Here is a 25,836-nt window from a genome sequence, read left to right as displayed (position 1 = left end):
GGCTCTCATACGCAGCCTTCTTGTCACACACAGGACAGATCCAGGTGGGTTTCTTCTCATTCATCTGCAGGTAGAGGGCAGCATCGAAACACTGCAAGTGGGAGCACGTCACAGCCCTGCATGGCACCGTCAGTCGCATCTTACCCAGCTGCAGGACAAAACAAAGGTCAGGCCGGTGAGTAAACACAGGGTCAGCACTCGGCTCATACATGAAACACAGGAAATATGAGTGTGTGTAACACGTTCATGTGTCAACATCTGTGACGTATGTAAGAGTCCATTCATCAGCAGGTTTCTTCATAGTGTACGTGCATATGTGCACGCTGTCATAATGTTGAAGCTGCAGGGAGACTCAACCATAGAGCCTCAACTGGAACTGAAGGGAGTTCAGAGTTTAATAATCACAGCTCAGCAGGTTTTAACACTGTGGCTTTCACCTGACCTCGGCCCAAACAGCTCCTACTTAGAGACACACAGCTGGAGACAGCTGCAGCCCAGAGCAGAGGACAGCAGGAAGCCCACAGTGTGGACACGCCTGTGGGCTCCAGGCTATAGAGTGTGGGGATTATATCATTTTATATCAGGTTGATTCTTTTCTATCTTTTTATTAAGCTTTGAGCAGTGGCATTTGATAACATTTATTCCATTTATTAAACATACAGTTTCAATCATGTTATTAACACATTGCATTTGTGCTCATGATAGAGTTGAGCACACAGTCTAATGAAGGTTAAAAGCGTCGTTCAGCATTATGTCTGAACTGATATATTGATGAAATGACCTGTATGCTGTGAATGAAGACCTAACACGCTTACATAGACATGAAGTATAATTTGTAGGGTAAAGGTGAAAGACATCTTGCTTTGTCTCTGCTTAGCAACTAGTGATCCGGGGTCTACAGGAAGCATCTGGAGGAGCCAGACAACCATGTAGGGGAAATGCTGTTAAACACGGAAACTTGTTGAACTGTCGTTAATTATAACCTGTACATGTGATGTTTTGTCTAACGCGAGAAGGGGCGTGAACCCTGACAATAAAACCATGCTGAAAGTATGTTTTGACGGGAGATCTGGGGTGACAATATCGAGCTGTGTATCTTTCCACACTTGTTTAATAAAATCATTGTTTTGACGCACTCAGAGGTCGTTTGTCTCTCACCTCAATCACGAATCGGGACAAGAGCCATGTGTGACATTTATCATTTGTTTACATATGAAGTGCAGATTTCTCTTCATTTTTTGGTTCATGTCATTTTTCTGCACACTACTTACATGTCGACTGTTTTGTTATGAATGTGTTATGGCAGCACTGTTTTAGTTTGTGCTGCTGTCCAAATATTTTCAGGTCCAAAGCCACAAAACGTCCCATAGAACAGAAACAGAGTCTGACTGCAGTTCTATATGAGTGCAGTTCTACAGTGAGGAGGGTTTATTGTGGAGCTTGTTAGTAACACTACATGTAGACACCTCGTTCTGACTCGTGAAATCAAACGCTTCAAACGTGTCACATGTTGCATGGCTGCTTATTTACCGGGCACATAAGAGACACTCGAAGGCTTGTTGTAGCAATCTCACTGTCTGGATCTGCTGTCAGCTTCTCTTTGACTGGAGAGAGAGAGAGAGAGAGAGGAGGGCAAAATGCAAAGACACAGGTTGAAACACACACATGACAGGGCTTCAACACATTTCTACACTATGAGCCTGGTCTTATACTCAGCTTTGTCTCCTGCCTGGAACATGTCAGTCTCAGGCAGGAAATAACTAAGAACATAACTGTCATGTGTCTACTGTTTGTCAGCATGACCTGATGTCATGTGATCTACCTGATGTCATGTGATCTACCTGAGTATACGCGGGAAACATAAGTGTGAGGAGGGTGAATAAAGTCGTAGTAAGACTGTAAAGCTGAGGCATCAGTGTTGTAATCGCTCAAGCAGCTCACGTTTGGGTGAAGACCATTTGATTACAATCAGACCTGTACTGTGTGTGTGTGTGTGTGTTAGGGGTGGGGAAAAAATGGATACTGTGTAGTATGGTGATATTTTGTTTGCTAATAATGTATCGATACAGGGACAGCAGAAATCGATACTTTGTTACAAAAAAGGTTTTTGTGCTCTGACTTCAGAGCATGTTGATCCTTTTTCTGAGCAAGAATCCTGACATTCCTTCACTGTCCAAATGTGTTTAACTTGTTTATGGCAGCAATAAACATGACAGTTTACTTATTTTAATTTAAGACATGTTTTATTTTAATTAAGTTTAAAACTTTTTTATTTAATGTAAAATTATATTTTGTTTTAATTTACTTTCAAATTCTTCAGTTGCTGAAGGGGCTGCATAGTTTTCATAAACTGCATAGTTCAGAATAGCTATAATTGTACCAGATGGTTGATTCAGTTAAGTTGGACTAGACTGTAATACAAACCGTTCAGTTTGTCAACAATAAAACTGAAATGAGAGAAAGACAGAGTGTGAGATTTTGATATTAGAGAAAATGAATATTGATAAAGTTTACCTTTATGTACAGAATCTGAATATCGCAAAAAATTTTTAAAAATTGCAATAATATCGTATCGTGGGATGTATGGTGATTCCCACCTCTAGTGTGTGTGTGTGTGTGTGTGTGTGTAAGGGGGGGGCTTGTTACTGTAACAGTTACTGCTGCTCTGTAACTGTTACAGTAACAAGCTCATTATTACTCAGTGCTCTGGAGTGGTCTGGGTTCCTGATGCCCTTCATCCTCAGTCTTTGCAGGAGCAGGGGAGACGTCAGCTGCCTCACCAAGTACACAGACATGGAGTAGGTCTGAAACAAAGACGGTGGTGGCTCATAATCAGTGTGAAACAGCAGGAGTCAAACACACGCTCAGAATTAAAATGACATCAATAACAGGAAGGAACAACAGATGTTCAGTGAGACAACCGGCTTTAGCTATTGATGCTTCTCATTGTCACACTAATAATAACAACAGAGACACTTCATACACAGTGTGGATCACTGATGTTTGGCATCAGGTAAAGTCTTGTGTCTCGACAACATCCCATACACATATCTGTCTGTTTCATGTCTACAGTTTCTCTTTAACAGGTTGTTCCCGCTGTGAGTCCCTGCAGCCGGAGCCCGATTGCTGTTTCTTCCAATTCTGCTGTTTTGCTTCAGAGATGAGACTAGAACGATGTGACTGTAAATGTGTTTCTTTAAAGAGAAGTGTGTGTGTGGCAGTATCCAGATTACAACCCTGTGAATTCAGAGAGCATCTCCCCCCCTGGCATATGGATTGATGTCTTCAGTCTGACAGTAATTCTCCACGTGAGCTCATTTTCTGCACATGTACTGCTGACTGAGGCCTGCTGTTCCACCTCCACACATCACAGCACATAAACATAAGCATGCTTAAAACATTTCAAACTTGAGCTTCTTCTCTTACCTTTCCAATTTCAGGTGCCCATGTCACTGAAATCTGATTGGGTACTGCAGATGAGAGTCTAACAAGGGAGGTAATGTTGAGTGGTCTTCCTGGTCTCTTCTGTTCCACGCCATTTTTTGGTGGCGGTGCGTAGCCCTGCAGGCAGAAATCCAACGTTAGCATATTCACAATATAAAGTTTGCCTGGCTTCTTGTTTGACTGCAGTACAACGAGCACTTACTGGCAAAGGAAACAGTTTTCCATTGACCTTTATGCAAAGACTGTTGGGGTAATTGTCCTCCTGAGGGCAGCTCGTCTCTGATAAACAAAACCTGAAAACACACAGAAACATTTCAGAGCCCAGTACGAAACTTTAGATATAGTCAGATATACACAGATATAGTCAGATATACTCTGATATAGTCAGATATACTCTGATATACTCAGATATACTCTGATATAGTCAGATATACACAGATATACTCTGATATAGTCAGATATACTCTGATATAGTCAGATATAGTCTGATATAGTCAGATATAGTCTGATATAGTCAGATATACACAGATATACTCTGATATAGTCAGATATAGTCTGATATAGTCAGATATACACAGATATACTCTGATATAGTCTGATATACTCTGATATAGTCTGATATACTCTGATATAGTCTGATATACTCTGATATACTCAGATATACTCTGATATAGTCTGATATAGTCAGATATACACAGATATACTCAGATATACACAGATATACTCAGATATACTCTATTTAGGTAACTGAGACTTCATCATTACTCTTAACTGAGAAGGGGGTCGAGCCTAACCGGTGTAGGAGAAATAAGACAGAGCTGTATTTATATTTAAAAATCTGGACAATAATGTTTTTTCTGAAACGCGAACAACGAGATCTGTTACAAGCAGTTATTTATGAATGTTTACTGTCATAATATGACAGAAATAATCTGGTTTGATTGTCACAGGAAGTCAGGGATCAGTCCCAGTGTGTTCAGATCAGCGGGCTGGTATTTCTCCTGTTTTCATTTATCAGCCACTACAGAGTGTAAAACATCCACACTAACATCTCACAGAGGACAATATAACGGGGGTCAGGCTCTAATGTAAAGCCCTCTTCACACCGACCGCGTCAATTCACCCGCCGTGTATATCTGAACCAAGCTGGAGCTTTCTGATGTTTCCGAATCAACAGATCTGACCAATCAGATCACAGCATTTGGTAACAGGTGCCCTCGTAGCTCAAATCTCGCACTGGTATGAATATTCAATGATATGGAAATACAGTTTGTAGCTCAGACACAGCTAGACGCTGCTCTGGGTCCATCTGAATGACCTCTCTGAGTTCAAACTGCAATCCTGAAACATGTATGAGAGCCAGCACACAGCCTCAGTGTCCAAACTACGCTGTGATATTCTCCATGTTGCTGCCTGCTCGTGAGAACTGGAGGAACTCGGAATCTCTGCTTCCTCCTTTTCTCCTTCAGGAACATCAGGACCAGATCATCATCGCTTCAGCTTCTTCTTCTTTTTTAATTTTCCTCAAAATTCAGTGTGTATAAGTCACACATCAGTTTAGATTGATCAAATCTGGAATCATGTTGTCTTAAGGCACTGTGTTCGGTGTGGAACGGGCTCTATAAATGTCACTTTAAGTGTTTACAGAAAACTGAACATCCTCACCTCAGCTGAATCTGAACCATATAGTCTCTCCTCCCACCTGGTAGAAAGTCTCTGAAAAAGTTTAAGTCAGTTAAAGTCGATTTTAAAAAGTTTTTTCAGTTACTGCAGAGGAACCGACCAATCAAGAAACAGGCTTACCGGGAGATGCACACTTCTCTAACTTGTTGTGGCGTCAACGCAAAGATAAAATATTTTTCCTGGTGGTACCTCTGTGCTGTACTCGCTCCTGTCAACAGAAACCAGGGCTGTCAAGTCAGGTTACAATACACACACACACACACACACACACACACGCGCGCGCACACACGCGCACACACACACACGCGCACACACGCACGCACACACACACACACGCGCGCGCGCGCGCACACACACACACACGCGCGCGCGCGCGCACACACACACACACACGCGCGCGCACACACACACACACACACACACTGTCATTTATATTTTGGACAAACGATCCTGACTTCAATGATTTCTTCACTGAGATCGGCACCATCTCTCTGTTAGCTGTTGCTATACTGACTGTTGCTATACTGACTGTTGTTATACTGACTGTTGCTATACTGACTGTTGCTATACTGACTGTTGTTATACTGACTGTTGTTATACTGACTGTTGCTATACTGACTGTTGTTATACTGACTGTTGTTATACTGACTGTTGGTCTGCCTGTCCAAGTTTTGGATTTGTTCATCATTTTTCATATTTCAGGATAAATAAAAACACACTTTTGGATTTAAACACCTGTGTCCTCGATGCTGTTGATGTGTAATTAACTGAAATTACAAATAGATTTTTGGGACTAGGACAATCAAATTAATTACATTTTCTGTCCTCTAGATGGCAACGTTGTGTACTGATTGTCAAGCAGACGGGACAAGTTATGAGCCAAGTATACTCACTCCATCAGTCATGTTGGGACTAGGGGTGGGCGATAGAAACTATATAAATTTGGCCAACGATAGAGATTTTGACTATACCGCTCTATTGCGATAGCGCATGTTGATGATGTCATCAAGCTGCGCCTGTTTTGGTCGAAAGCATCGCAGCGGGTACAACCATTATTATGCTAATGTTATGCTAACATAGCTGTGTCGCTAGCAATCACGTAGCACAACATTATATACCAGGTAGTCCAACTTCAGTAACCCTGCAAACGTCGCTGCTGTTTAGTTTTCTGTCTTCATTTATGTTGGAAGTGACAGCAGAGCTGTACGTTTGAATTAGTTTCAAAAATCTCTCTGTCAGAACATGGTATGAAATGTTTAGGTGGAAGCTAGCGAGCTAACTTCCTGTTAACTTCTAACTCCGTTAAATTTAATAAATTCTGTTTTCATGGATGCTTGGATGTTAAACTCAATTGTTACACCTGCTAAAGCAGCAACGCTGATGATTTAATTAAGGTTTGAAAGAATTTAGACCGTTTTTAACTCTCAGTGTTCGTTTGACTTTGGGACCTGAAGCTGACGGAGTTTTGGACCCAGATTACTCCGTGAAGCTCCTCACTACGGCAGCCGTAATGCTCTGACAATCCATCAGTGCGGCTTACCAAAGTTGTACTAAAACATTTTTTAACAGATTTCTGCAGCCAAAATTGGTTTGAGGTCAGTAAGCACAACCAGAATTCATACATAAGGCACACTCTCGATTTTTGAGAAAATGAAAGGATTTTAAGTCCTTATAGTGTGGAAAATACGCTATACAGAAGAAAAGAATATATCGTGATATATATCGTTACCGCACGTGCTTCAACACCCTAGTTGGGACCATTTAAACTAGTACTGTGGGTATAAAATACTCACTGCAGTATTCTCCTGAACGACAGGAGTCTCACACTAAAAGCCCACATCAGCACTGCTCTTCAATTCAGTTTTATTTATAAAGAGCCAAAACACAACAACTGCTGCCTCGAGGTGCTTTATATGTACGGAAGGAAACGCAAAACTGGAAGGTTCAAAGGTTTTTCCCTCATTCTTGCAACATGTAGATAAGGTCTGGATTACACCCCACTGTGGAGATGAACACCCGGAGACCTGATGCACTGCTATACCTCTCTGAACTGTAAGTGAAGTCTGCCACCTGAGGCAGGCATGCAGATCAACACACAGATCCAGTCTGACCACATTCATACCCAGAGGTGACACAAGTTACTTAAGCAAAGTGCACACTCGTAATAAGTAAGTACTCTGGTTAAAGTACCAGCTGTTCCTGGGCAAAGCTACCTGAATGTCATGCAACAGTAAAATGATATCAGGAATGCAAAGGTTACATCTCAGTCTGAATTCTAATGAACGTAGTCAGTTTGAATCAGTCGAACACGAGCAGAGACAAGGAGGATTATTTTAAACAAGCTCTATTTCCTGTTGTAGAGGTGACTCCACACCTGAACAGCTCAATGAGTACAGTCAGGGTTTGAGGTGGGCGTCAGCGTGTCACAATACTACAGTAGATTTCCTTAGTGTTCAGGCTGTGATCAGCTGACCTGCTGCTCTCGGTGGATGTACACACCTGAATTCAACCAGATGTGAGCAGATGTTTCCTGAGCCGTCCTGGCTGATTTCCATCCTCTGCACTGCTGTCTTTATATCAGACGGTTTAAAGTTGGTACGAAGGTTAAATTCAGTGAACTGATCTAAGAATTATCAGCCTAGCTTCTAAACGTCCCAGTTTAACCAACCTCGCCTCACAGGAAGTGTAGTATTCTCCTGAGCCATAGGTGTCATAGGTGGAAAAGTCAAAACTGGAAGTCCAGACTTTGCTGAGTGTTTTTGTTCTTTCCAAACTGTTCCAGCGTCTCCTTCTGTGTATCTGCACGTCTGTTCTGGAGCATCATTAACGTGGGGGTAAAAGACTCTTCCACCCAGATGGGCAACGCACCTGGTTGTAAAAAATCAAGACCAGTCGACACACCACAAGTTTGTGTCTTGTGACACATGATGTGACGTCAAACTACGCGGCGCGGTGAGCGTGAGGGCGCCATAAATCATCCCTGCTACCCTCGATGTAAGCTAACTGACCATGAGCAGCACTAACACTGGAGAAGCTCGAGAAAGCTTCTAATTCACAGGAAATGACGCAGTTCATCCACCTGCTGTGAAGAGGTCATGGAACAGGAAGTCTGACACCCTGCAATGGTTTATCTGTGCTCTACACTGGGCTCAGTTTACACGAGTAAAAGCCGACATTTCTTATCGTATTATCCAATAAAACATTTGACTTTCAGTGTTGAAAACAAAGTGAAAGCAGACCTAGACTTGAAGGTTTGATCAGAACATCCAGCACATCGTAGAAGGGAAGAGGCTTCATCTGCACATCAGGGTGGACGGGGGGGATGAGAGGGGCTGGCTGCTGGAGATTCATGGTGGATGTGGGGACACACGGCTGCTTCACCCGTCTGTGTTACAGAACTTACTCCTGTTTAACATAGAGAAATGAATGCGTATTTATTATGGTTAGCCTTCAATCAACAGAGAACAAGCAGCAGTGATGGTTGGAGACAGACTGGTAACAGCTCCTTCAAACGTAAGCAGAGACAGACTGATACTGAGCCAGTAACACGTCTCGACGGTACATGACTGAATATTAGCATAAAATAAAAACAAAAGAGTTTTCTACAGTCACACTGATGCACTGAGTGAAAAAAGCACAACTGTGTGATGTAGATCTGAGCGTGCAGTAACATTTTAGAATAATGTTGCATAAAAAAGCAAAAGAGGCCCTTTTATTAGTACTTTACAATATTATAACTGCAGGTGTTTTATCAACATGTTGTTGCCTCAGGGTTTGACTGGAATAATAACGTCATAATGTGAATTCATTCATATCAGCTGACGTACAGCCGGCTGCTGTGAGAGGACTCCACAGGGTCTCTGGTTCAAACATTTTCCCAACAAGTTCAACACCAGCTTGTTTTTACTGAACAAAGTGTTTGTTTGTGTCACTAAACTAGTCACATGTCATCCTGTGTGAAACACACACGACAACATGTGGGACACACAGCAAGCTTCAGCTTACATGGTTATCAAGCAGAGACAAAACAGGACATTTCTGCCACAGCAGAGGGACGGGAGCTGAGGATATAACAAATCTGATATTCTACTCATAACATTACTTTCATGTTACTCTGTAAAATAAGCTGAAACACACTGTCTCATAATCACCATTTAACAATATAACCTGAGGCTACAGCCCCACACACCAACACAGATCCTGATGAGGACACTCGTGATCTTTCTCTGAGTGTTTATGTATGAAACTAGGGGTGAGCGATAGAAACTATATAAATTTGGCCAACGATAGAGATTTTGACTATACCGCTCTACCACGATAGCGCATGTTGATGATGTCATCAAGCTGCGCCTGTTTTGGTCGAAAGCATCGCAGCAGCTACAACCATTATCATCTGCAGATTATGCCGACAGTCATAGCAAAGAGATGAAGCACTTTTTAAAATATGGGGAAAGCCAAAAACTGCGCTTGCTCCACGTCCGTAACATTGATTCATTAATGTTCTCAGTGTTCGTTTGACTTTGGGACCTGAAATGGACGGAGTTTTGGACCCAGATTACTCCGTGAAGCTCCTGACTACGGCAGCCGTAATGCTCTGACAATCCATCAGTGCAGCTTACCAAAGTTGTACTAAAACATTTTTTAACAGATTTCTGCCAAAATTGGTTCGAGTTTCGATTTTTGAGAAAATTAAAGCATTTTAAGTCCTTATAGTGTGGAAAATACGTTATACAGAAGAAAAGAATATATCGTGATATATATCGTTACCGCACATGCTTAAAATTATATCGCGATATGGATTTCAGGCCATATCGCCCATTTCATAATGAAACCAGCACAAAGACACTTCAAAGTGATTCTACTGTAGAAACATCAACAGGTAGAAACCTGCAGCCTGACTGCTCATCAGTTTGCTGCCTGTTCAAGTTCAGCAGCAGCTCACTTTGTCACGGTGCTGGTCTGGGGTCAGCATTTACTCAGCTTTAACGTCACTCTGGGATCTTGGTTAGCTTAGCGTTAGCTTAGCATTAGCATGTTGTCTGTGCAGGTGCTTGTAAAGAGCTGAAGTTGTGTTAGCAGTGTGATTCTGTCCTGGAGCAGTCTCACTTCACCATCACGCTCTCATCCTTTTGTGCAATAAAAATAAAAGTCATGTCCACGCTGCGGACTGCGCTGCTGTGTTCCTCCTCCACAAACTGAAATCAGCTGATCGTAGCGAGGGTGCAAGAACTGATATCTGGGATCTGTAGGCAGACAGACTAACGATTCCAAGGAATCCTCGTTTCCCAACCCTAGAGGCAGGTGACATCCACACAGTAATTGTCCTTTTTCTGTTCGTTAAACATGCTGATCATCCTTCATCTAGTCTCCCGCTTAAAACACATTCTTACAAAAACTACTGGAATCCATCAGTGTCTCCCCTCAACTCTATGGTATCAACTTTAAAACATCCTAAATCATCTCGTCCTCAACTTATCACATTCCCAAGATTCCCAGAAAACGTACTCTGACCTTTAGGTCGAGGTCACCGAGGTTGGAACTCATTAGAAGAAGAGTAGATACACTTATGGTACTAAATGAAAATCCTACGTCGCTTCATTCTGTAGGTCTTCCATTTTTTTTTAAGTAAGGTCACATGATATTTTGTGTGGCAACACTAATCCTAACTCTATCGATACAGGCACGCCATGATCTCCAGAACTGCATGCACCTCTTCCCTCTGAGCCCCCCCCCCCAAAAAAAAAACATACAAACTCTGACCCACCACCATCACCCTTTCATTGCCTGCCCCACTCCCACTGCACACAAACTTGCCCACAATCACTATGATTGTGTTGGACACTGCTGTTTAAATAATTGTGTAGTGTTGTATTGTGTTGTACATAAAACTTTTTATTTTATTTTTATTTCCTTCTCTATCTTTGTATTTTTAGTGTACACTGGGGGAGCATTGCAACTCCAAATTCCTGTGTACGACTGTACATATGATCTTTGACAATAAAGCTGACTTTGACTACTAAACGAGAGGGCCCATCTCACCTGAGGCAACCTTTCTGGACACAGCTGCTTAGACTGACTGGTTAAAAGGTCTAATTTATAAATGCAGGCAGATTTCCAAAGAATGAGTCTTTATCAACAAGGACAACTCAAAAGGATTCGACTGAGCAGCTGCTCTGGTTATAAGAAGGCTTCACAGCAATAACAAGCAGTAATATCTTCATATGAATTTGTCTCTACGTGACAACAACATGTTATAGTGATTTATCACAGCTGCTGTATCATCAGGAATAAACTGCATGTAATTTCAAACTGTCTGATGGCAACATTTATGACAGATACAGTGTTGGTGTGTTTGACAAAACTCAGAACTATCTGACTGAATTAAACAGATTTGATGAAGTTTAACTTTGATGATTTAATTTGCAGTTGAAAAAGATCAAATGTCAAAGTTTATTATTACAATGTGGATTTGTTTTATGTTTGAACTGAAAACTAGAGCGTAAGAAAAGTACTTAAATCGTGTATTTCATTGTGTTTTTAATGAATCCATTTGAACTTTCAAAAGCGAGTTTAAATGTTTGTCTGAATGAAAGTGACAGACGGAGAAACCTGATTGTATCCGCTGAACAAACACAACTGATTCTAGTTTCTCAGAACTGAAGACGAACACACAACATACACACGGCAACACAACATACACACAACAGCACGGCCAAGTGCCCAGCTTAGTTTGTCCTTTATCCGGGGTCTTGTTTCAGTGTCACGTCCACGAACGAGCCCTGGATCAGGAATATTTAACACGACATGAAAGCAAAGTTTCTGTAATCTCGTTACTAATAAAATGAAAACCCGGATGTTTTAACATGTTTGTATACATCGTGTTTAACTCACAGCCTCGCGATAACTTTTGGCTAATCGAGTGTATGTAGTTTTTTCGATTAGCAGTTTGGTTTAAGATTCCCGCGGAAACTATTTATTGTGTTTCTTACACCATACCTCACACTCATGTCTGCCACATACAACGCGTAGTACATCAAGACAGTGTGCGAGCTTTAGGCGCATTAACTTATAATAACAGTGGTTTGTTGGGAGCTAGCAGAGACTGGCTAGCCTGTGTTAGCATCAGGGCTACATAGTGAAACGTCCACAATTCCCGTGACTACGCTCATCCCTGCCTGTGGGCGCCCACCTCGCCCATCACTCACACAAACACACATCAGCTGCTTTCTTCGTTACAAGCTTCAGCGTCAACACGAGCGGCAGGTTGTGTTTTGTTTTCGCCTACCCGAAGCACCACAGTCCTCGCCATCTTGTTGTTCCGGTCAGTGTGATCACTTCCAGGTGAAGCTACAGTGTATGGCGATATTTTTGTGCCAGGCATCTCCGAAAACGTCAGAGCACTTATACAAATATGTGATGTCTTGATGAATCGAGCAGATATTTGAAGTTTACACAGCACCATTCTCGCATGAAAATATCTTAAAAGTTTATTTTGTGACCCAGACAGAGTAATATTTCAAACTCTGCCACTCTGTGTTCCTCCGCCACTGCCTCGTTTGAGTTTTGGACGAAATGCATTCTGGGATATTGCATTTCGTCATTTCGAGCTGATTGGAGACCAGAACAGCCAATCAGATTTTTTTGCATCCAAGTCTGTGATTGGCTGGTTTAGTGGCACAAATATAACGGTGTAGAGAAAGAGTTGAGCGCGCACGGGCAGAAATGTTGAGAGCGCGAGCAACACATTGTGAGCGAGCGCAAATGCAAAAACTGAGCGAGAGGGGCTGCTGTTGTGTGTGTGTGTGTGTGTGTGTGTGTGTGTGTGTGGATAACAGCAAACATTGAAATACATTTTTTTGCACGCAGCAATGAATTTTGTTCACCCAAATTCAGCTTTTCTTCGCTCAAAATAAATTTCTCCTCAAAATACAACACTTACACCTGCAAACTTTTTTCACGTGCGCTCAGAAGAGTGGCACAAAAATAACGCCATAACAGGTTCACTTTACAGCAGCTACAAGGAAACTCACAGTGAAGCCGTGTCACGACAAGCAAGAGTCTGAAAACTGCTGTTGTTTAACATGTGTTAGGAAATGGTCCCACAGCACGTGTCAAATCCTCGCTAATTTATATAGATAAGAGAGTGAGACCGAGCTCTTTAAGGCCACCGAAGCAGGATGTACCACAGAGCTGACATGGGTCCCACTATGGGCCCCGGGGACAGACTGGGTACAGCCTGCTGTGGGTACAGCCTGCCGTGGGTACAGCCTGCTGTGGGTATTGCTGCCGTGTCAAATGTGGGCTATGGAAATTGCTATGGAACTAAATTAGGATCAAAAGCTTTATTCGTCTGGAAAAGTGATTTCCATCTGTTTTTGACATTTAAAAAGTAAAACAAAAAACAGATGAATTAATTTGAATAAAGTATCCGTTGTGTGAGTCTGTTTTCTATTGTTGTTTTTTACAGCTGCAATTATTCTTCTTTTTTATCAGTTTCAGATCTTTTGGCCATGATTTTGTGTTGTGGGCGTGTATCAAGGGCGGGGCGTAGAGTAACGAGTGACAGCTCGTGACAGACACGACTTTGGAAATCAAGAGGAAGCGAGTGAAGGCAGAGGCAAGGATGCAATGGTAGGAAATGAAGAATAAAGGATGCTGCACAGATTTCAGGGAGAGGTTGAGACAGGCTGGCAGCAAACATACTGGAACAGTACAGCTATAGGCTGAAGGAACCTGTCATGAAGGTGATGGGTGTATCCTACAGAGGAAAGAGGACAAAGAGACTTGGTGGAGGGATGAGGAAGTGCAGGAAAATATTAAAAGGAGATTACCAAAGAGATTGGCAAATAAAAAGTGGGACCGGAGGTGCAAAATACAGACAGGAGTACTGGGAAACTAGGTGTACAGGAAAGACAGACGTGGCAAAGGAAAAGCCTTAGTGAGTCGTATGTGAAGGAGGGAAAGAACAGTGCTGAGTGACTACACGCTGACAGATGGAGCTGGAAAGGATGTGCAGCAGCTGGAGATGATCAGGGACAGGAGTGGAGATGTGCTAACAGGTGATGGGAGTGTGCAGAAAACGAGAGATTGAGGAGCACAGATGGAGGACAGTGGGTGAGTCAGGAAGTGACTTAGGAAGGAGGAGTGGAAAGGCAGCTGGTCCAGGTGACATACCTGTGGAGGTATGGAGATGTCTGAGAGGGAGCAGTGGACTTCTCAGTAAGCTTACAGCAAAGCAGTAAGAAGAGAACCACAGCATCGTTTCAACCTGTTGATAAAGAAATCTTTGATGATTTTCCACCTAACGTGCACATTTGCAGACACTCTTCTTCCTGTCGTCCTCAGTCCTATGTTGATGCAAGTGTTCAGGTATTTCTGACTGTTCGGTTTCATGTCTGTAGTTTTCCCAGTTTAGGGAAAGAAAGGAGTTTGTCTTTTGGTTAATGTTTTGTTATCGGCCATAATGAACGACACACATTTGTCAAAATCTAGTTTTGCGTCTGGTCGTCTGTGTTTGGGTCGTGTTACGGATTCAAATATTGAGGAGGGATACAGGAGGAAAACCCAAAATAACCACACTGGTCCGGCCGGGTCAAGTCAAACGATGATTTAATGAACACACGCGTGGGAGATGGACACCATACATCAGACAGCATCAGATCTCAATACAAACTCCACACACTCATTGTTTTATAGAAATCAGGGTATTAGAACGCCCCCTCATGCGTACAGATAGTACAATACAGTCAATATTGACAACTTTAGACACATCAAGAAAAACATTCTCTTCGTCTCGAGGACAGACACTGGCTCCAGTGCCTCTCCTTGGAGCGGACTGTCCCCTACGGAGACACAACATTACAGCTGCAAGGTTTTCCAAATGATCAAGTTGACCTGTATATAATACGCTGAGTCAGGGATACAATATTAAATGCATGTTGGTTTAATGAACTACCATTACTTAAAAACTTAATAAAAGATATAACTAAATAAAAAATCACAAAGAATCACATAATATCAGTGTTATGTAAGCGCGTGCAACCTCCTGGGCCCAAAGTCATCTCACACCATGGATCAGCCAGTCATAGCGCTGACTGAAGTTTTTGACCTTTATTAACTCGGGCACAACTCTATAATAAGCAACAAACTGCCATATGTGTAAGGTGATCATGTTTACACCTGCAAAGAGAGATCATATAATTATTCTGACACCTGTAAATAAAAGATTAACACCAGGTTATAACAATCACTGTAATTCAAAGGTTAAATGTAATGTCAATAACTTCAATCAATGTTTAATGCAATGGTTATTAAATGATTCTGATATAATGATGATGATTCTGCTAAAAATGAAATAAAACACCCCTTTTCACCCGACAGTCGCCACGATCACTCCACGCGCTGCGCCACTGCAGACGATCAACATAATGTTATAAGAGCCGGTTTGTGGTCCACACACACTGATTAGTTCTATAAAATCATCATGAGTGAAACAGAAGCTTCCCTGGTGTGTATTATCTTTCACTACGTGTCAGATCTTGCCCTGTTCTTAGCTCTGTCTTTCTCAGCCTCTCTGTCCTGCTCTCTCAGTGCTGTCACAGCAAAGTGGAACAGTGAAACAGAATTTACAGCCACATAAATGCCATCAGACTAAAGTTAATTAATAATTTCTAATAACACAGTGTAAATATGTTTATAAATGAGGTGCGACGATGCAGTCTGAATATTCAAACTGAAGGTGGACTACTGCTTTTCAATGTTCAGGGATGACCTGCAGAGCTACATCATCCTATACTGAGAGAGACGATGGTCATTGTGCAGCAGGGTGGTGCAGCACATGTGTGCAGCAGGAGTGACAGACGGCTCAGGGTGGGGGGGGTTACGTGCTCTGTACTTGTTTGCAGTGCTGATGGACAGATTCACACATGTTCATACGCTTTAGAACAAAAGTGCAGGGAGAACATGGATTTGCACCTGATATTAAAGTAGAAACATGAACTCAAATAAAACTTTATTGGTGAAAGTATTGCACAAGCACGTGGAACCTTTTTGCTCTCTGCCATCCGCATGACTGTCGCATGAGCCAATTACAACAGACTGACGGCAGAGCTGAGGGTTAAACAAGCTGACTCATACAGGTGTAACTCATCATTTTCAGGCGAACACCTGCATTAATACTAACAAATAAAGCGGAAGCAGACACCGCTGGGTTCAGGCTCAGGCTCCCCCCGCGGCTCACAGCCCAACATGTTTGTAACATATATAACTACAGATATTCCGCATTTAAACACGTCGCTTCCTGGCGTGGACGTGTCGGCATGTTCACAAACAGGCGGATGTCCAAGCTGATCAGCCTCAGCGCAGGAACAGACCCATATTCCCAGCGCAGTGAATTCTGGGAACACACAGTAGTTTCAAGATGGCGGCGAGCAGGAGGCTGGCCAAGGTAAATCCGTCGTTGCCGTTCTTTTTGATCGTTTCTAATGTTTAAGGACGTGTTGACGGTTAGCGGAAGCGTCCGTCCTTTGGCTCGTGTTCACGTTACAGAGTATATTTGCATTAAGTGACCGTCAGCGTCCAGCTGTAGCTGTAGGCTCAACAGAAACAAGAGGTCAGCACCGACCACCTAGCCGACCAAATATTAACGTTAGGCAACTAAGCAGTCCCAAATCAGGCCGGAGGATCTACAGGGATCCTGCCCGGGGCTGCCGAAAACCTCATTCAAGTCTCTTATCTACAGTTTGAACGTCAGAAACTCTTGAGTTGTGTGACCGAGGGAGTCAATCCGGCAGTGGGCAGCCCGAGATCGTGTCAATTTCCACGGCATAAGACGTTTGCTAATCAGCTAAGTTGCTATCCGCAGGTCTCAGCTAGCTACACTTCAACTTAATCAGACTTTGAAGTTCGCCATTAGGAAGTGGGTGTGAACTACAGCGCAGCGTTACACGTCCAGTAATGCGGCCTGAAGGCGACACACACGAAATGCTACTTTCGTTTTGTGTAGTGGTCGTAGCATATTGCGTAAGGTCTGCGTTAACCTACGTTTGTTTCCCCGTGATTATCGTTTCCGCCTTTAAACGTACACTCCGGTTACCGGAGGCTGTGTGTTTGAAGTTTACCCGGAGTAACAAAGCTGGAAGCACGGGCAGCAGAGCTGGCCTGTACCTGATGCAGGTGGAAGTATTCAATGCGAACATGCAGATTAACATTAACAGGATCTCATTCACGTGAAACAAACGTCGGTGCTGTTGGACCATAAACAGGCTATACGCTGTTTATTAATCACAATCACTTTACCCTAAAAACGTGTTAGACGCATTTACACCGTCGAGCTGTGCAACAAAAACCTGCCACAGATGGAACCACGAGGCTGCTTTAAGTTAACTCAGTGGGTTTCAGCTAATAGCTAACGTAATCTAACGTAAGTCAAACTGGTGACAGAACCAGTAACCTGATGGAAAACTAGGTTCACTGTGGTGCTGCTGGATGCAGCTTGTAGTTCACTTTCACTTTCACTGTTGGCTGCTGCTGAAATGAAAGAGAAACGCTCCTGTTGGCTGGAAGGCTTGAGTTTGTTTAGCATTTGATGAATGAGGACAAGATGAAGTGCAACGCTGCTACTTTATGCAATAAAATAGTTGCAATCCAAACAGTTTAGAGCTTAACAATCACTGGACACATACTGTGAATAAAACATGGAGCTGAACACATCCTCACATCTACGATATACAACACTTCTCTACAAAGCTGAGTTTGTTGCAGTTGGTTTGTCATTTGTTTTAAGCGACATGTTTCATTGTATATCAGCTTTAATTTTCTTTACCTGAAAACACTGGAGGTGGTGCTGTTTAGTACTGGGGGCCTCTGAGGTGGATAACAGGAACCAACATCAGGCTGTTGTTTCTTTACTCTCACTTCCTGCTTAGACTTCACATCAACATTCAGGAGAGAACGTGCTGTAAATAATTTCAGCGCAGTTTAAAACCTGGTGTGTAGTTTGGAGGCTGAAACAGAGACGAGGCTGCGTCTTCCTGCTACGCTATCCTAAACTGGTGGTGTCATTTGGGTGGTGCATCCTTCCACTGCAGAGGATGAACTTTGTAAAACCATACATGTTGTATTTTTCTTGTATTGACTGTAATAACCTTTCTAATATCAACTGTGTGCTTGTTCTTTCAGGAACTTGATGAGATTCGCAAGTCTGGAATGAAAAACTTCAGAAACATTCAAGTTGAGGAATCAAACTTATTGGCATGGCAAGGGCTGATTGTTCCTGTAAGCTGCTGTTCCTCCTTTGGCTGCTCTGAGATACGAAGGCCCGAGGTTCCCCTTACTAACCTTATTGGTTCCCTTTCAGGACAACCCTCCTTATGACAAAGGTGCATTCAGGATTGAAATCATTTTCCCCACCGAGTACCCTTTCAAGCCTCCCAAGATCACATTCAAGACAAAGATCTACCACCCCAACATCGATGAGAAGGGCCAGGTGTGCTTGCCTGTGATCAGTGCAGAGAACTGGAAGCCTGCCACCAAAACTGACCAAGGTTGGTGCTGAAGTCTTACACAGGGCTGCTCGACGTGAGTCGCAGCGAGCTGGACAACTGCACATCATTTCTGTCTGACGTGATGATTGCAGGAAAAAAAGTCTGTCCAAAATAAAATGTTGTCCTGTTTCAGTAACTTTGACATTTTCCAAAACCGTCTGTCGGTCTCAGAGCTTTTTCACACAGAGCTCCGTGTGACGCGCATGGTTGTGTGATCCAAACACAGTGTTTAATATGTTTTGTATTTATTGAACAGCACAGCTGTAGTAACAGGAAGCTGACGATTCTGTGACTCAGTAAAGCGTCACATCGTTTAGATGGCTGTGTGTTTTTATATCGCTGCTACTACAGCTGCTAACCTGTTTGTTCGACGCAGGAGACACAGAGATAACTGCTACTCACGGTTTAGGGAACATTTATTCTCTAAATCTTAAACATTGAGTGTTGTTTCAGTTTGAAAGAAACAAACAGAAACCTGCAGAGTTTATCACAAAGTGTACGTGAAAAACAAGAATGAACTCGGCACCGACTCAGCTTTCAGTGTTCTCCCTCAGGTGGTAGGACCTGCTGCCAGACAGCTTTTAGTACCTGGTGACGGTTTCAAGCGAGCAGAGTCGGGCAGAAAGTGTGACGTCAGCAGACTTATCACAACAATCAACCCCACCAGTGTTTGTGACACATGGAGGGAAACAGCTGCACATAAACCAACACTGTGGTCCAACGATGGGTGCAGGTGCAGCTATAATCAGTCTGCTCCATTGTTTGGGCCACCTTGCTATAACAACCCATCATTATTGGGTGGTACTCAGTTGTCATGGAAACAGAGTGGAGACGAGGTGCTAGTGTCAACGAGGGAGATCTGTGGTCAGTTTCCCACAGTGCTCGTGGGTATAAATGTCATAATTTGGGTCCTTTAATGATTTCTTTGAAGCGGTTTCTTTCAGGGTGGAATGACTGTACAGCGTGTTTAACCACTTTAAAAACAAGTTTGGATTGATTTTGTCTGATCCACACAGGGTCAAAAGTAACCAGCACTACGATTGAAAGCAAGCTGCCCCTCAGTGAGTGGGGTTTGGCCTTTAGCATAGTTCTGGCAGGATATTTGAGCACCGTTCTGGGCACAGAGTTCACTTCAGTTGGTTTGGTGTCATGGAGCCATCTCTGTAACCCTAACCTCAGTCTAAACTCTTCAGTAGGGTTAATGTTGGGGGTTTAAGACCATCCCAGGAGCTCAGTGCAGACATTTCTACATGACTGCAGATTCTGGGATCAGCTGTTTCAACAGTTGGACATAAGTGCAAGTTATTTGGATGTGTTTGCACTTTGCTGAGGTTTAGGAGAGGACACGTTAACCTGCAGCTGCCCACGTGGAGAAAAGTCAGCGTCAGATCAGACTTGACAGAGTTGACAGACGGATTTAAAGTTGTGCATCCAATTCTTTCTTTTTCTTTTCTTTAAAGTCCTTAAAGATGTGCCGTACAGTCGCTTCACCCTGGAGTCGTTATAGATCAGGTTATAATGGTTTCTACTGTTTAACAGTCAAACACATCTTTACGTACGTCACACTGCAGGGTTTCATCTCACTGGTTAATCTTTAATCTCACAGTTTTAATTCAATAGTTTAAATGTTTCCCCATAAGCTGAGCTTCAGTCTGCTGACGTGTAAGAGCATCTCTGTCCTCTCAACAAACACCAGACATGCAACCACGCAGCTGAAAGGGGGGTTAACCTCTACTGTGCACTAGAGATGCACGATACCACTTTTTTATGTCTGATACCGATATCATAAATTTGGATATCTGCCGATACCGATATGAATCCGATATAGTGTTTTTTTAATCAATAAAATGTTTTTTTAATATTTTGCTGCATTTTGTATAAGTTCATACTCAAGTTTAAATAAATAACAACACTAAAGCTATTCTGTTATACCTGTATGTAAAAAATACACTCACCCAAAATATTTCATAGTTCAGCAAAACTGATCAACCTAATAAACTTAAACCTGCTCCATCCTCCCTATTCTGGTATTTTAAAGAGTACTTAGCAGAAATATTAAACAATCTAACTAATAGGGTTGCAAACTCCCAGCAAAAAAAAAAAAATAGGGAAACCCCCCCCCCACCCCCCCACCTCATGATGCTTAATCGACGTAATCAACTTTAATTTGATGCATTGTGAAAAAAATGCACAGAAATAAATTATTTTTCAAGAATAATTAAATAGATTCAACATCTTTCTTCTACAGAACTGCAGACTGCACAGATGGTTCCCAAAGGAAAAAGTACTATAGCTTACTAGGGTATATTAGACTTAACAGTTACTATATACAGTAATGGACTTCTATACATTTTACATCAGATTAAAACTTTGGGTGTAAGATTCAGATAATTATTTATTAAAAGTTCGACATTTTAAATGAGAATAAGAAAGAAAAGTATGTCTTTGTGCCCCCTTTTCCCTGTTCATGCCCTATCGGCCCCCCTGGCTAAACTTTGCTAGCTCCGCCCCTGCACAGTTACGTCAGCTGTAAAAAAAGATCCTGGTGTAGAAATAATATTAAATAAATTCTAACAACAGCTGATCAAGCTTAAACGTGCTGCTGTTGTTCAGCCGCTGGTTTCCTCTTTCTGGTGCAAAGTGAGACAAAAACAAAGAAGAGAGACGATCAGCTGATCATTGATCAGTTTATGATTGAAGCAGCAACAGGAGAGAGAGAGAGAGAGGAAGTCGCTCCATATATCTGTTGTTAAGCTTAATGTGGGAATGCTTTACAAACATTCAGAGATGAACTTACACACTTGCTTTACTTCTCTCTGGGAAAACTTCCTCGGAGATGAAATGCTGGTTTGGTAGCGACGCTACAAATACACACAAGCCGCTCTATCACGTGACCACACTGCTCCCACGTGCTACGGTTATGAGCCGAGTTACGCCGTGTAGCAAGCTTTGTGAGATGCTTTTTTGATATTTAATAGATCGGATTACATTTTTTATTTCTCTCCGATATCCGATCCAGTAATTTACGTCAGTATCAGACCGACATCGATACGTAATATCGGATCGGCCCATCTCTACTGTGCACATGACTTATTGCAGCAACATCATTGGTTAATCAGTTCCCAGTTTAAGTTGCTGATTGGAGAAGCTGGACGCTGCCCTCTGTGTTTCAGAACGGTCCCATGGATTTATCAGTGAACATGATGTGTGCACGTTTCATCAGGTCTATCAGGACATGCTGGGTTTGTGTTTGTGGATTCACTGAGCGCGTCTCCTAAACGTCCACACACAACAGAAGCAGTTTTATTAAACAATCACAACAACATTAAGCTGAAGCTGCCTTACACTGTCAGTGTGTGTTACCTACAGTCATACATGTGTTTGCATGATGTGAGACTGACAAAGAGAAGGTTGGACTGCCTCACGACACAAACTCGTGACTTCACTCTGACTGTAAAGACCAAGTACACAAACTGCAGACTGTTTTATTTTTATTACTTTTTAGAAATGTTTTCTATTTCTTTGCTTTATGATGATAGTTGTGAAAAGCTGTGACAGTCCGCGGCAGCCTCTGTGGTCTGTCAGGAAGCATCTTGTGTCTGACTCTATCTCCTTCCTGTCTTTCAGTAATTCAGTCCCTCATCGCGCTGGTGAACGACCCCCAGCCCGAGCATCCCCTGAGGGCCGACCTAGCAGAAGAATACTCAAAAGACCGTAAAAAATTCTTGAAGAACGCAGAAGAATTTACAAAGAAACACGGAGAAAAGCGGCCAATGGACTGATCACGTCACGAGCGCGTAGCCCTCTGTCTGCCTCCCTCCCCAGCCCCCTTCTGTTTCACGTGTCCGACCAAATACTGATCTTCCTCTGCCCTTCCCGCTCCGTCCCCCACCAGCAGCTCGCCACCTCCTCGGCCCCCCCGTTTCACATAGTGCTCCTTTAAACGGCCCCGGAGCTGCCCCGCTGAGGCCAGGCAGCGACAGCCAAGCAGGACTCTCTGTGGATCAGACCGCTTTCTCTCTCCTCCTCGTCGCCGTAGATCTCCAGACCATTTCTAACTTTCTACTCTTTCTTAAAGTGAAAAATGGAAAAAAGAAATGCTAAGGGAACATGTGTTAATTTTCTTTGGGCTTTTTTGGCTTTTCCTCAGTAGAAACAGCTCCTGTTTTAAATGGATCTCACTTAGACACGATTTGTCATAAATATTTGATTCTTTTATTTTGAAAAGCAGAGGACGAGTGTGTTTGTTTTTGGTTTTGTTGGTTTTCATTTGGCCCATCTTGTGTAACATTTTAAGCTGAAACACATGTAGTGAAATGAGAGTTGCCGTAGCTCCGACCCGAGGCCGATGTTTGGCTGTAGAAATGCACCGTGCTCTGTGGAACATCTCACATCTCCTCCCCCAGAGTCTGTAACAGTTGAACATGTTAGGCCGTACATGAATCGAGTTATTGTAGAAATGCCAGAGACGACTTCTGAGTGTTAAAGATTTTCAAACACTAAAAACATGCAGCTGAAAACTTCTGCATCACAGATGGTTAGCCATTCACCCGCCCTCCTCAACAGCCATTGGCTCCCAAACGTCTTTTTTTTGATTGACACTTGTGTATAAAATCTGCAAGAATGTTTTGGATTGATTTGAATTTCCATGCATGTCCCCTCTCCTCCTGCTGGGTGCCCAGTATAACCATGTTTAGAACCAGGAACCTGTAGTACACTGAGACATACTCACACAGTCCCAGCTGAGAGGGGCCTAACTTATCACGCTGGGGGAAGGAGACACTAGGCTCGAAGCTTGGATCAGCTCCTGGAGATCGTCCGAGAAACAGTAACCTAGAAGGCAGCTGGGAGAGGGCTGGCCGTCCAGGGATGTGCCGGGACATGGAAAGGGACTGCAGCGGCCAAACGACACCATGTAACAGCTATTTGATCTGGTCCCAATATTGTTTCATAATAAAGATGATGGCTTACCATTTGGCCTCCATGTTTTCCTGGTGCTGTGGGGATGTTGTTGGGACTCGATCCAGTGCTGCTTAATGAGCACTTGGATTATAGAGGGACGGATTCACTCGCACTTTGTTCCAGCATAAACTGGGATTTGGTGTTTAAAAAACCACACCACAGGTAGTGAGCGCAGCGAGGGGAAGAACAGGCTGACAGACACACCGCGTCAGTCCAGAGAGCTCCCTGCTGTTGGCCTGAAGAAAAGCAAAGTTATAACATTTCCAATGGACCCTTTATCTACAGCTCTAGGTATATAGATATATATATATATATATATAGGTCAGCTCTAGCTATAGGATGAGCCTATAATAAACACTACAGCCTCCCCCACCGTTCAACAGGCTGCGGAGGGCAATAGAAACAAAAGGATGTCTTTGATCACACAGTCTGAACCAAGACTTACACATTTAAGCAACACAATGACAACATTTAACATCTGACTCCAACAAAGGTCAAGTTGGATAAATATATTCAAACCAGCACACGCTGCATTCAATGACTCTGGGCATTCAAACAGTGGAGATTTAGTGCAAATGACAATAAATCCAGCATTTTATGGCTAATATGAATATTTGGGCCTGAGACTAGTTTTTGTCTCCATGCAGCAGACTTTATACATGTAAGGATTACTACTTCTACTACAGGCAGCTCCAGGCTTTGAGATGTCCAGTAAGCAGGTCACAGTCACTTCAGTTACTGCTGAAGAGTATTATGGGCTCATGTTGGGCCATCAGGCCAGCCTCATGTCTGTTTCTGAGTGACTGATCAGAGACATCCACACAGTGACCTGCTGGAGGTCATTTTGTGCTCCTCCTGTTCTTCCTGCTGATGGGTTCAGGACCGTTTGCAGGTCTGCCCATCTCTTCCTGAGACTGTGCTTGGAGACTCAGCTGGACTTCCTCTACAGCGTCTGTAGGGTCCAGACATGCTGGTCTGAGCCAAATGTAAAGCTTGAAAGCACAGTACTCAGCTTCTTCACTGCTCGGGCTGACAGAGACGTGAGCAGTGAGAAAAAAGGTGGTGCAGTCCAGAACATGTTCCTGTGACTCACCTGACAATGAACTGAGCTGTGAGTGTCACACATATTATTTACTGGGAGAACTCTCTTCTGCTGTATTGATCAGTGTTTACTCATCACCACCAGCTGGTGGAGGCAGCAGCCTTACACTCAGCTGACCTGCAGTGTAAACACTCAGAGGCTGTATCCCAATCCAGGGTCTGCAGCCTTAAAGGCCGCATTTTAAGGCCGATTACATCACAGCGAAGCGACGAAGGCTGTCCCAATTCGAAGGCTGCTCGAAATGCGGCCCTCAAATGCGTCCTTCATGTCCCTGAATTTTAAGGACGTGGCGGTGTAGACTTCGTGGCCCAACATATCCCAGAATGCATAGCGCAGCGGTGGGTGTGGATAATTTTGCCGAAAAAAAACGGCGGATGAGGGGCGCCCGAAGAGTAAACTTTAAGTAAGTACTGAATATTATGTCACTTATTTATGTGCAAATGTTTAATAACGAAGATCATTAAAACATTACTGTTGGCCACATGTCGGCAAAGTCATGTGACATTAGTGACGTTTGTACTAACTTGGTTTTAAAGCCTTTACTTTAAAATATACGCCGTTCAATAGCTGAGCTTAATCAGAGAATGATCAAAGCTCATGTAGAAACAAACAAACAAATGAACAAAAGATTTTCTCCTTCATTTCTGTCAAACAAAGCTGTATGAAACGTCTCCAGCTGTTAGTATCATGGTTGCTAGGCAACCTGGGAAGCCTAACGGAGGCTAGACCGTCCCATTTTACAAGCCTCGCACTTCCGGCCTTAGCGGTCTTTAAGTACGCGGCCCTTGAGGATCGTTGAGGCTGCAGACTCTGAATTGGGATACAGCCAGTGTCTGCTCCTCTCCGAGGCCTGCCCGTCTGCCTGCCCGTCTGCCTGCGCTCTGCTGTCAGTGTGCAGAGTAGGTGCTACAACCGTCTGTGGCTTCCTCGTGCTGTTGTTGGTTTGTGAGCCAGACGCAAAAGAGAGCAAAGTTACACCTTACAAAGAGCTGAAGCCAAACAGTGTTCATGAAAGTGTGTCATCCAGTGTCTGTGCTTGTCACGGTTTATGTCTTTGAAGTTTTTCACAGTTCTGCTGTTCCCAGTGAACTCTGCTGAATT

General features: G+C 43.1%; 2 protein-coding genes across 2 annotated transcripts in view; one reads left to right on the top strand and one right to left on the bottom strand.

The window, feature by feature from the left end:
- The window catches only part of pias2 (protein inhibitor of activated STAT, 2), a 24,719-nt gene extending 11,628 nt beyond the window's left edge, over nucleotides 1–13,091 (bottom strand). The window contains exons 1-9 of the mRNA XM_085181544.1: nucleotides 12,413–13,091; nucleotides 8,367–8,532; nucleotides 5,248–5,335; nucleotides 5,110–5,160; nucleotides 3,647–3,737; nucleotides 3,427–3,561; nucleotides 2,699–2,804; nucleotides 1,531–1,604; nucleotides 1–148 (exon numbers count right to left, since the gene is read on the bottom strand). The exon at nucleotides 1–148 is cut by the window's left edge and continues 13 nt beyond it. Of these exons, the coding sequence (XP_085037670.1) occupies nucleotides 1–148; nucleotides 1,531–1,604; nucleotides 2,699–2,804; nucleotides 3,427–3,561; nucleotides 3,647–3,737; nucleotides 5,110–5,160; nucleotides 5,248–5,335; nucleotides 8,367–8,478 (805 nt within the window). The 5' untranslated portion in view covers nucleotides 8,479–8,532; nucleotides 12,413–13,091. The remainder of the gene's footprint in view (nucleotides 149–1,530; nucleotides 1,605–2,698; nucleotides 2,805–3,426; nucleotides 3,562–3,646; nucleotides 3,738–5,109; nucleotides 5,161–5,247; nucleotides 5,336–8,366; nucleotides 8,533–12,412) is intronic.
- Nucleotides 13,092–16,418: 3,327 nt separating this feature from the next.
- Nucleotides 16,419–23,644, top strand: ube2l3b (ubiquitin-conjugating enzyme E2L 3b). Its single transcript, XM_085181562.1, has 4 exons — nucleotides 16,419–16,573; nucleotides 18,307–18,402; nucleotides 18,485–18,671; nucleotides 22,299–23,644. The coding sequence occupies exons 1-4, from the start codon at nucleotides 16,547–16,549 to the stop codon at nucleotides 22,451–22,453; spliced, it is 465 nt and encodes a 154-aa protein (XP_085037688.1). The 5' UTR covers nucleotides 16,419–16,546; the 3' UTR covers nucleotides 22,454–23,644.
- Nucleotides 23,645–25,836: the final 2,192 nt, after the last annotated feature.

This window comes from Neolamprologus multifasciatus, chromosome 12 (genome assembly GCF_963576455.1).
Source record: "Neolamprologus multifasciatus chromosome 12, fNeoMul1.2, whole genome shotgun sequence".
Taxonomy (NCBI): Eukaryota; Metazoa; Chordata; class Actinopteri; order Cichliformes; family Cichlidae; genus Neolamprologus; species Neolamprologus multifasciatus.
This window is presented reverse-complemented; position numbering and strand designations above follow the sequence as displayed.

Coding starts and splice junctions, on each gene's coding strand:
- ube2l3b (XM_085181562.1), top strand. CDS start 16,547: ATGGCGGCGAGCAGGAGGCTGGCCAAG. Junction 16,574..18,306: donor CGAGCAGGAGGCTGGCCAAG/GTAAATCCGTCG, acceptor TTGTTCTTTCAG/GAACTTGATGAGATTCGCAA. Junction 18,672..22,298: donor TGCCACCAAAACTGACCAAG/GTTGGTGCTGAA, acceptor CCTGTCTTTCAG/TAATTCAGTCCCTCATCGCG.